This window comes from Thyridium curvatum (assembly GCF_004353045.1).
Source record: "Thyridium curvatum strain D216 chromosome Unknown NODE_77_length_194619_cov_74.347017, whole genome shotgun sequence".
NCBI classification, from domain to species: domain Eukaryota; kingdom Fungi; phylum Ascomycota; class Sordariomycetes; order Thyridiales; family Thyridiaceae; genus Thyridium; species Thyridium curvatum.
In genome coordinates this window covers 21,057-32,105 of record NW_022156832.1, presented here as the reverse complement: position 1 = coordinate 32,105, position 11,049 = coordinate 21,057, and the positions used below count along the sequence as shown (strand labels likewise).

Genomic DNA, 11,049 nt, shown 5'->3' with positions numbered 1-11,049 from the left:
TCAATGATTGGGATAGCCACCGTTAACTGGAATGACCTGTCCATTGATGTATGAAGAGTTGTCACTCAGAAGAAAAATGACACTGTCAGCTTGCTCCTCAGCCGTGGCAGATCGCCCCATTGGCTTCTGCCTGTTGGGGATATCACTGCCCCCTAGCTTAGTACCAGCTCCCTGCCGAGCCGAATCAATCCATTGTGCCCTAGCCATCGGCGTGTCTGTTCCACCGGGTGCTACAAGATTGGTTCGAACACCAACATGAATCCAATCCAGAGCCCACGAACGGGTCAGGCCCAACAGCGCGTGCTTACTGGCAATATAGCCTGTCAGCATCGGGAATGGTGTCAGCGATGCACTAGAACCGATGTTGACAATGCTTGCCCGACCCTCAGGGGGTGGTCCCGCTGTAGGTGGACCATGATTCGGCGTTTCTTCGTGAATCATCTTCAAGAGAGCAGTCGTCATGTTCCAGGCCCCGACCACGTTTACGGTCAGGATCTTCTGGAAGACATCATCGGGTTCAAAATAGCCGTTCCCTGTTGGGCAGATACCGGCTGAGTTGACGAGGCCATCCACCTGCTTAGATAGGGATGTTATCTGGTCGTAAAGCTCGGTGACTTGCTGACGTGAACTGATGTCAATGCCGCCATGGAAGTGGACATGTTCATTTGTCAGTCCTTTGACCTCCTCAGGAGGTGTGGCGACCCGGTCGACAATATGAACCACAGCTTGGTTGGCGATAAGCTTGCGTACAGTCGCAAGCCCAATTCCCGAGGCTCCCCCCGTGACGATGAAGACCTTGCGAGCTAGGGAAGGATAAGACATTGTAAGCTATGGTGTCTGGGCTGACCTCTTTCGTGCTGTGTCAAAAAGGCGTTGTCTATTATGGTCACCGGCCCAAGGAACACTAGAAACTTTTAAATCTACGTGGCTTACCTAGCTATCACAGTTGCAACTAGCATCAAACAGAGTTCCTTTTGCCCTCGGAGCAGAAGTGGTTCCCCGCATTCCTGTGTGGAAATTCGCCGAGGACCTTGAAAACAGGATTTGCACTAAATCCCAAAGCGGGTGACGTTTCCCAGGATCTCGTCCTTTTCACTTGCCGCGCTCTAGCGCACAAGCCTTGCACAAAATTTATGCAGCCTATCATGATGGTGCCAGGGAGCCGGGCAAGCCGGGGTTCCCCAGACATTGTGGAGGCCCACGTGGAGGCCCACGAAAGGCGGGGAACCCCGCGGAGAGCCCGGAATCAGCCCCTCTTCACACAAAGCGAAGCTCCGTCCCCCCGGAAATTCTTCCATCTTACTTTCCGCAGACAGGGGGTGATCTAAGCGAGACTTTCTCGTCTCTTATTCTCTGAACATCTCGCGGTTCAATGTCCAATTGATTCAAGGTGTATTGGTGCTCAGGTAGACTGTCATGCAGTCCAACAATTTCGTCCCCTGTACGATAAGTGTACTTAACACTCGATGCGTACGAGCCGCGTGTGAAAGATGCCATGATCGAAAAGGTAGCTATGAAGAGCGTTCCCTTGCATATGGAACAGGACCGCTAACTCGCCGCCAAACAAAGTGCGCTGTGACATTGGAGGTGGAAAATCCGTTTGCTCGAACTGTGAATTCTACGGCCAAGAGTGCATGTAAGTACTACATGTATGGTAGCTGTCAGGGCTTCATCGAGATGACGACTAATCTGATCAGACTTCGTGAACGACGACGATACAGAACAGCTCAGCGGCGGCGCAAGCGATCCGATACAGCACGGCAAGGCGAGAACAACCCACTGCCAACCCCTCCGCCACCTCCACCACCTCCACCGGAAAGGTGTTCACCTGAGCAGCAGGAACATACAACGGTAGGCCCACGCTCTCCAACTTCGCAGCCTTCGCCAAAGCCCTGTGCGCATGGGAGTCCAGACTATGAGCACACCACAGAAGTAGCTCATAAGCCGGTCAAAGACGGGCTTCAGAATGTTGGCGTCCTCTGTCGTGCAGCCTACTGTGAGCTCCCCACTATGGCAACCAACCAACATACGGCATTAAGTCCGAGGAACAAGGATTTCATCGTGTCGGAAACAATGTCGAAAGTGCTAGAACTTTTCCATGCCATGGACATGCCACCTTTGCCGGTGTGTCAGAGCCTGGTCGAGGCTTACTTCGAGTTTTGTTGGACCTGGATGCCAGTCGTCGATCTAAGTCTACGCGATACCGCGGCAACATCCTTGTGGACCGATCCCGCCCTCAGCAAGCCCGAATCACCACTGCTCATGAATGCCCTGCTTCTTGCTGGATCAAGGATGCGCCGAGGAACCAAGTATGCGTCGAGTCAGGAATATTATACACGCGCGAAGATTTTGGTGGACATGGAAATCGAAAGAAACCCGCAACACCTGCTGGGAGCCCTCTGCATGATGCAATGGTGGAACGCCTACAATCCTCAAGACGTCTCCACAACATCGTCTCGTTTCTGGATCACGTACGGTATGCATTCTACTCCACTAAGAGAGGAATCTAAGGGGCCATATTGACTTTCCTAGCAATTGGATTTGCTCAGCAGATGGGACTTCACATGGGCAGGACGCTGCCAAGCCAAAACAAAAGCCTGTGGAAACGGCTATGGTGGACTCTCTACGTGAGTTTGCATCTCTATCCGGACGCTGAAGTTGATCTTGTCTTGTATGAATGTGACTGACTGGCTTTCTCACAGGCAAGAGATTGTTTGATAGCAGCAGCGCATGGACGGCCTCGAATCATCAACCAGGAAGATTGCTCAATCGACGCTATCACTGTGCATGACTTCCCACCCGGACACGAGTTTCGAGGTTTGATATTCGTCCACTTTGTAAAGATATCTGAAATCCTCTGCGATCTATGCCGCGCCCTCACTCGTACTCCTATACTATCGAGTTCATCCAAGGATACCATTGCCGCACGGCTGTTGGAATGGACTGAAAGACTGCCGGACGAGCTGAGGCTCTACAATTCTGATGGCTCGAGTCGACCACATCAGTTCGAGGAGGCCCAGCTGCACGTTTACTTCCTCACAGCTCTTTGCATTTTGTATCGACCCCGGTCAATATCCACCCTCGGGCCAGAGAACACAGCCGCGGTGCTGGCATCGTCACTCAGCCACCGTCTCTTGGAAGGCTTCCAATTGCGAGATCTCACCCGCTACCTCGCGCCCATCTTCACCTGGTGCACATTCGTCGCTGCAATCCCCCAGCTTTCGTGCTCGGTGGTGCCGTCACTGTGGAAAGACTCTTGCGAGGCGGTCGGTGACCTGCACGGTATACTGGTCTCCCTCTCGTCGAACTGGCCTTCGGCCACCTTCAACAGTGAAGAACTCGAACGTCTCCAGAAGATTGCGGACGATGCAGCCGCAAACCATCGCCGATCGCAAAACTCGCAGCGTCAGGTCCAGGTCCTGCAATCTGATTCCGGCTCCGAGCACGGCCTGGAGTCACTGTTTGTCGGTTATGGTCAGCACACTCTGCAGCGCTACCAACAGATACATTCTATCCTGGCCATTTCTATGGACCCGAGTCAGGTGGTGGCCACCAATGGAGGTCCCCCTGCTTCCCATGTGCAGCTTCCGGCGGACACGACTCTTCGAAATTCAGGAATGGGGAGAAATATTAACTGTCAACCCTCTTCTGACCGGCTCGCTTCACTCACCTCCCAGATGGTGTCCGCGACGAGCGATCAGACGTACCCCAGTTCAGCCACCTTGCCAAGTCTATCCGAAGCCCCTATTTCCTTTGAAGAAATGGACTCCAATTGGTGTGACAATTGGTGTGACCTGGACTGGACGGATATACTGGCTGGCACAGGAGCGCATGATTTAGCTGTGGTGTAAGCCGTCAGCTCTAAGATGCTCTATACGGTAACTACGTCTGCTTTCCTGAGATTGTATCCAATAATCCTCGAGAAAGTGTATTGCCTTGCGCTTCTTGAAGTACCTTGACATAGTAGCGCCAAGCTCTCTGTATCTGTTTCCAGGTTGTCGTACTGTGTGAGCTTGTTCCTCCTTACTTCACTCTAGTACTTTGTCTTATTGTATACTCTAAAACTCGTTCTAAACTACCCACTTTGACTCAAAGCCTGCTCCCAGCCGACGCTGTCAACCTCTTTCTAAAAACCTGCACGTCCGGATGTCCCTCCGGAGGGAACATCTGGTCTCGTAGAACCTTCTTGGCGATCTTACCGGTTGATGTTTTGGGTAGGAATGGGACGATTCGCAAGAGTGTCGGGAGTTTGTAGGGGGCCAGGGACGATCGAAGATCGTCTCGAAGCCTCTTTATGTCAAGAGTTTTGGTCTGTGAACCGTTTAAAATCGCTACTGGTCAGCTTTCTGCGTGCAGCGGCACATCAACGGTAGATTCCACCGGAGGACACTATTTTCGTAGTCTCCAAGAAACTGGACTTCAAGAGATTGAAACGCACCTGATCTTGAAGCACAACTGCAGCAGCAACCCTCTGGCCGTATTCCAGGTCGTCAATTCCTACCACCATGGCCTCAAACACGTAAGGAAGACCGTACATCTCCCGTTCGATATCTGGGGCCGCAATCTTGTAGCCGCCTGATTTGATGACTGTGCCCTTCGGTCAGCGCGAAGATCCACTATCGAGACCGAGGGCACGTGGGCACGCTTAGCCTCAACCTACTATCAATCGAGGCACGCCCGAGAACGAAATAATAGTCACCCTTTCTGGCCCCAATATCGCCGGATTGGAAGTATCCGTCGGCGTCGCGAGCATTTCTGGTCGCTTCGTCGTTATCAAAATACCTAAACCCCCGGGAACCATGATGGTCAGTCTAGCAAAGCACTTATGGAAAATGAACTGCTCGAAGTTCTCTTTCCGAATTGGGGACGATCGACATACCTGTCCAGCAGTAGGTGGGACCGTACTAGGATCTCTCCCTCGTCTCCGCCTGTGAGCTTGACGTCGACTCCAGCGACAAGCTTGCCCACCGCGCCATAAGGGAGATCAACGTCATTGGGGGTGGCGGCGAACACGGCGCCGAATTCGGTAGTACCATACCTCGTGAGGATCGGTCGCCCTCGGCGGAGTGAGGTCCACTTTGTCTGAATCACGGCGGGAAGTCCCGCACTGCCGCTGGCCATGAATCGGATGGCATTGACAGCTTCGACGTACTCGGCGAGCTGGATGGGCGGAAGCGAGGCGATGTGCTCGTCGTAGAACTGCATCAGCCTCACGAACTGCGTCGGGACCCCGGAGAAGGCTGTAATCCCGCCTTGCCTCCATCGCTCCCAAACCTGACCCGCGTCGAAGCGTTGGCAGCCGAAGAATTCAATGGACGCCCCTACGAAGAGGAACGGAAGCAGGTTTGCGCCAATGCCTGTGACGTGGTGCACGGGTAGGCAGTGCAGGATGCAGTCGTCCTTCCTCAGCTCGTAAAGGTCCTCCAGCTCCAGAGGTACTTCGTTGAGATACGAGCGGCGTATCACGACAGCCTTCGGTGGTCCCGTCGTACCAGAGGTGTATATGACAAGGCCAGCTCTGCTCGTGTTCAGCACGTGGTCGGAGCTGATAATCAAGCTCTCACGATGCAGTGGCGTCTGAAGACAAAGTGACCCCAGGTTATGGCTTTGAAACCCGGGATGATGCCGCCCATCAACCTGCCTGATCCTCATATACCGCGAAAGCTCTTCTCCCTTTTCCCGACAGGATGCTGCATAGAGAACCGCAACCGACTTGACCTTTTCTACGTAGTACGCTGCTTCGGAAACTGGAAGGGCCGTGTCTATGTACCGCAGAAAGACCGCGTAGTCGGGTTAGCTGAAATTACTCTCATTCTCTTTTTTTAGGGACGAATGAGAACTGTGCGTTAGCGCAAAACCACAAGAGATGCGGCAGCGTAACACACACAATGGATCAATGGGTGAAAGCCTCACATATAGGAACCACAACTGCCCCAGCGGCTACGATCGCCAGAAATCCCACCACGTACTCATAGCCCGCGGGAGCGAGCAGATTGATATACACTTCCTCTTGCAACACGAGCGCCTCGCGTACCTCAGGCCCCAGCTTCGATATTAGGTGGTTACGAACGTGAAGAACGTCGCTGATGAGCTGCATGTGCGTTGCGCTGATCCCACATGGTCTGTCCGTGATCGCAATCTTGGTTTCCTTGCATGCCAGGCGCAGAAGCCGACTGAGAAGTGAGAACTGGGGCAAAATGGTTGGACCGACATGCTTTGGGCGTGAAGCACTGGCAATACCCAGACGATGTTGATCCGACATTGCAGGGAAATGATCACAAAACCTCACAGCATCATCTCAGGCCTTGGCAGTAGGCAAGTCTAAAGATGGATGATTATATGCATCTTTCACGGCCGCGGTACTTTGAGGCACAGGCAAGCTACAAAATGGGTTCAGCAACTTGCATTAAGACTAAAGGGGAAATTGCCCGGCAACAAGTTGCAAGTACCGCACAAAGCTGTCAACCGGCCAGATGTTAGGAGATCGTTGGAACAGTTGTAGATCGAACCCGTATCCTAAGCGGAGCCGGTGAATTGTCTCGGCGTTCCTCGGCGATACCTAGTTGTGGGTTCGGCAGGAATCACCGTGTTTCCAAGGGTCTTCGATATTGTAACCACATAGGTCTACACCCAATTGCTCAACTGTGATGGTAGGGACCTTTGCACTGCGTTTCTCGCATCATAAATCGGCTCGAAACAACAATTACACTTTGACTGAACGAAAATACAAAGAATCTGATCAGTCTACGGAAGACGGCCTGCCTCAAATTATGAAAATGTGACTCCTGGCCCCTTTGCACGTTCACGTCTCACAACTTCGGACTGGGAGCCCCCGTGTCTCTACCGCTGGTCTTGACGGCCAACATAGCAGAGATTCGCTCGTCCGCAGCCTCTTCTCCTTCGCCCAAGAGGATCTCGCGGCTCTCCCACTTCGCGTTGAAGTTCTGTCCATTGAGTGGATTTTCATAATGGGCAGCTTGGAAAAGCTCTTCATAGACATTTCCTGCGTACTTGCCCAAACTCCCTGCGATGAGATAATCTGGAATTTCCCACGCATCCACGAGCTTAGCAGCGTGCGGTCGCACCTCTTGCATTAATAGCCGAATATCTTCACGCAACCTGTCGAGTTGAGAGGGCACAAGTATGCCGAACTCGAGGAACTCTGACACGCTGACTTCCAGCGTGTGCAAGGCGAACAGGCGGAAGAGTGTCTCCAGCACCGCCAAGGTGTGCCCATACAGAGAATTGTTCGCTTTTCTTTGGTTGAGGCCTGCTGCAAAATGCTCGACGAGCAAAGTTTGACAGTGTGCGTTGGACAATGTTCGAAGTAGAATCATCATCTCAGTCCAAGGAGCGCCCTTGGCCACCCGTAGTACGTATGCATGGTAGGCGAGACTAGCGGTTCGGTACCGAAATGCTCTCAGCAATTCGACGGGGTCTGTGAATGACTCTATCTGACGACAAAACCCACTAGCATCAGCACGTTCGGCGATAAAAGCCCGGAAGAACTTCTCGGTGGTGTCCATGGAAGTAGCAGCAGCGTCGCTTTCGACACACTTTTGCATCTTTTTGATCAAGTAGCTCGCCGTTTGCTGCGTGATCATCCAATTGTCCCCCTCGACCGTAGCCTTGGCCAAATAGTCAGCATTCAAAACTGTCAACCCACTGCCTGGCCCGTAGCCGTGACCTCCCAAGACTCGGCGGCATGTCTCGATTCCGTCTGCCACAATGGTTGTGCAGAGAGCCTTCAGACCAGAGGATGAGGCGTGCAAGCCTGCAAGCGCAGTCCCGTCGCCCTCTTCTACGCGCTTTCGAGATGATTCGTACAACATAGACATAGCCTCGCCCGTGTAATGTAGCGCATAAACGGCGGCCAGTAGCGGTAGTATTCGAATCTGTACGGTTGGGTAATTCAGGACTTGCTCCTCGGGACTCTCGGATCCAGCATCTCTGTCGCGAAACTGTCGCCGAACGAGTGTATAACGAATCGCAATCGTCACCGCTCGAGCGAGCACCAGGCGTGCGTGTGACACGATTTGTGCACGGGCCGAGGTCATCGTGCCGTATAAGAGGGACCTGTTGGCGGGTTTACGGTACCTCCCTTCGGCGTCTATGCTTGAATGCCTTGCGAGCATTGCCGAGAACGGGACCCGAAAGTGGTGAAATAGCATATACCCGTTGTCCATCGTAGCATACCCGTACTTTGGTCCGATGTCGCCGATAGTGATGCCTGGTAGAGGTTGCCGTGTGTTCATGTCTCTAATCTGGACGATAAACAGGTGTGGCCCGTGGCGCTGCAGAACGTTGCGCGTATCTGGAACCAGCAGCTGGGCCACAACGATGGCGTGATCAGCAAGACGACCTAGACCTCCGTTCCACCATTTTGCGGATGTTAACTTTGGGCTGTGAATGGTAAAATCGCGCGTGGCAGGATTCCATTCGGCCTGGCACTCGATGCCTTGCACATTGCTTCCGTGAGCCAGCTCCGTCTGGGCGTAGCAACCCACAATCTCCCACCTGTCCACCTTGGGCAGCCAGTAGCTTCTTTGCTCATCGGTCCCTTGCTCGAGGATCGACGTCGAGAAAAGACTGTGTGTTAATGCAAATGGAGACACTTCGTCGAGGAGATACTCGGCCATTCGATCGTCCTCGTTACTCCAACCAAATCGTCGGGACAGTCTTCGAAGTTCTTTGGCCCTAGCCAAACCCAAGTGAAACCTCTCGACTCGCGATAAATGCAGAGTCGTCCTTTTGCAGAAGAGAGGATGTTGTTCCAGGACAGTGAGAATACGTTTCTGGCGATCTCGAAATCCATCGCAACCAAGAAGGTGATGTGCCAGGTTGTCGGTATCAATGCCGGATTGCATGCGCTCTGAGTCCAATATTGACAGGCCCTTCGGACCGGCTGGCGGCAGGGTCGTAGAAGGGTTTGCCATGTCTCCTTGGGCGTGATTGTTGGCTAGAACAAAACAATTGCTGAGTTGCTGTCGATGAGGTGTGATGATTTCACTCTCGGCTTCTCGGGCTTAAAGGTGAAACCCTTAATCGGGCATTTACCTGTGGGAAGCATTTGCACATCAGTGCGTGTACGCCAGTCGGAAGAGGATAATATCGTCGGTGCCATCTCATGTAGCACAGTCATAAGCAAAATGGATCACAGTCCCATTGAGGAAAGTGGCCGATTGTCCGAAGTTCAGCACCGCGGTCAAGTGCTGCCTTAGCTCCTGTCACTCACGGGTCGGCACTGACCGGCACCTAGCAATACTCCGGGGAACCTTTGCCCCCACCCCTGCTCATCGGCACCACAGGGCCCAAGTCTTTATGAATGGCGGTCTTTTCCTGGCAAAGGTGAGACTGAATTAGACATCACCACTAGGCACTGCGGCTGCAAGTTAACGATTTCGCTTCCAAGAATTTAGATTCCACCCTCCAAATGACAACTGAATTGAACGAGCTGGTGAGCAAAGGTGCCTCACCGTCAGACTCGGCGTTTGTGGCCCCTGCTATTGTTGCGACTGTTGTTGAAAGAGATGGTATGAAAGCGCATCCACGGGAATGGTTACAATTAATTCGAAGCTAATTCGTGTCAAGGAAAAATGTGGCAGTGTGCACGAGGCGTCGGCCATGCCGAAGATGATCCCGTCACTGGCGACCATGTCTTCTGGCTCGCCTCGCTTTCCAAGCTAATGTGCACCATTGCAGCGCTTCAGACTGTGGAGAGGGGCTTGATAGGACTCGATGACGACGTCAAGGACGTGTTACCAGAGCTCGCCGCGCTCGAGGTGTTGGACGGCTCAGTTGATGAGCACGGTGTTCCCTCAACCAAGCCTCGTCAGAACAAGATCACCCTACGGTAAGCAGCAACTCGACTTGAGGTGGGAAAAAGCAAATGCACTGATACTTGACTACCAGGACGCTCCTGTCACACTCTAGCGGTGTCGGCTCCGAGTCTTTCCCTCCCACCCTGGCAGCGTGGGCCAATGCGACAGGCCTACCTAACAAGACTCTCGATTCCGATCAGGTGTGCTCCGGACTATGAGCCTTCAGAAAATAACGGACAGGTACTAACGAGCTCGCAGCAAGTCATGCTCAAGTGTCCTTTGGCCTTTGAACCCGGAACAGGTTGGACTTATGGCGAAGGAATTGATTGGGCAGGAGAAGCTGTACGTCAGGCAAAATGCCACACCATTCCTGTTTAGAAGCACCAAGTGTGATTCACTTGCTAACGAGCTCCTTCCTCATGATCTATCTAGGTCCGTCGCCTGAATGGACTGAGCTTAGAGGACTACTACAGGAAGAACATATGGGGGCCACTGGGAATGACCCGAAGCACCTTCCATCCCTTACAGTTTGGGCAATACATCATCCAGCCATATCAAAGGCAGGCGGACGGTGGAGTGAAGGCTGGACCATTGGTTGTGCCGCGCGACGCGCCAGTCGAAATGGCCGGACATGGCGTCTGGAGCACCCCGAATGACCACGCGAAGCTGTTGAGCGCACTCCTCAGGGGAGGCGCCCCCATCCTGAGCACCAAGTCAGTGGATGAAATCTTTACGCCACAGCTCCCAGACCCAAAGCATTTAGAGGCCGAGCTCCACGGCTTCCTCGAGAGGGTTCTTGCACCTACGATCCCGCGCAGTCAACCTGTCAATCACGGACTAGGCGGAGTGGTCAACCTGAAGGATTTCCCAGCTCGACGTTCGGCGGGAACCCTACAGTGGGTTGGAGCTGCCAACCAGTTCTGGGTATGTACCGAGCTCCGACATTGCAGCTAGATATTACCGCGACTTACTGACATGCGATAGTGGATCGACCGCACCAAGGGAGTTGCTGCTTCCACCTTCTTCCAACTCATTCCAGCCGGCGATGCTAAGGCCAATGCTTTCAACAATAAGTTTGAAGAGGCAGTATACCGGAGCTTTTAGGTAGACAATCATATTCGTTTCTGCAGGTCTCCACCATTGTGACCCGTTGTGGGCTTCTGAGGACCATGTAAAGACACATGACTGAACTATCTCGAGAGAAAATCATTACATGGACTCCTTCTCC

General features: G+C 53.1%; 5 protein-coding genes across 5 annotated transcripts; 2 read left to right on the top strand and 3 right to left on the bottom strand.

The window, feature by feature from the left end:
• E0L32_009988 (uncharacterized protein) lies at positions 1–822 on the bottom strand (the record flags this gene model as incomplete). The annotated part of the gene is made up of 1 exon (XM_031132557.1): positions 1–822. One exon carries the CDS (start codon positions 820–822, stop codon positions 1–3), a length of 822 nt encoding a protein of 273 aa, XP_030990212.1.
• Positions 823–2,010: 1,188 nt separating this feature from the next.
• On the top strand, positions 2,011–3,851 carry E0L32_009987 (uncharacterized protein; the record flags this gene model as incomplete). Its single annotated transcript, XM_031132556.1, has 3 exons — positions 2,011–2,476; positions 2,533–2,627; positions 2,703–3,851. The coding sequence occupies 3 exons, from the start codon at positions 2,011–2,013 to the stop codon at positions 3,849–3,851; spliced, it is 1,710 nt and encodes a 569-aa protein (XP_030990211.1).
• A 238-nt stretch (positions 3,852–4,089) lies between these two features.
• E0L32_009986 (uncharacterized protein) lies at positions 4,090–6,262 on the bottom strand (the record flags this gene model as incomplete). The annotated part of the gene is made up of 5 exons (XM_031132555.1): positions 4,090–4,311; positions 4,439–4,587; positions 4,661–4,755; positions 4,880–5,518; positions 5,970–6,262. The coding sequence occupies 5 exons, from the start codon at positions 6,260–6,262 to the stop codon at positions 4,090–4,092; spliced, it is 1,398 nt and encodes a 465-aa protein (XP_030990210.1).
• A 547-nt stretch (positions 6,263–6,809) lies between these two features.
• Positions 6,810–8,936, bottom strand: E0L32_009985 (uncharacterized protein; the record flags this gene model as incomplete). The annotated part of the gene is made up of 1 exon (XM_031132554.1): positions 6,810–8,936. One exon carries the CDS (start codon positions 8,934–8,936, stop codon positions 6,810–6,812), a length of 2,127 nt encoding a protein of 708 aa, XP_030990209.1.
• Positions 8,937–9,433: 497 nt separating this feature from the next.
• E0L32_009984 (uncharacterized protein) lies at positions 9,434–10,925 on the top strand (the record flags this gene model as incomplete). The annotated part of the gene is made up of 6 exons (XM_031132553.1): positions 9,434–9,533; positions 9,592–9,853; positions 9,913–10,021; positions 10,080–10,163; positions 10,254–10,745; positions 10,806–10,925. 6 exons carry the CDS (start codon positions 9,434–9,436, stop codon positions 10,923–10,925), a joined length of 1,167 nt encoding a protein of 388 aa, XP_030990208.1.
• Between the last annotated feature and the right edge of the window lie 124 nt (positions 10,926–11,049).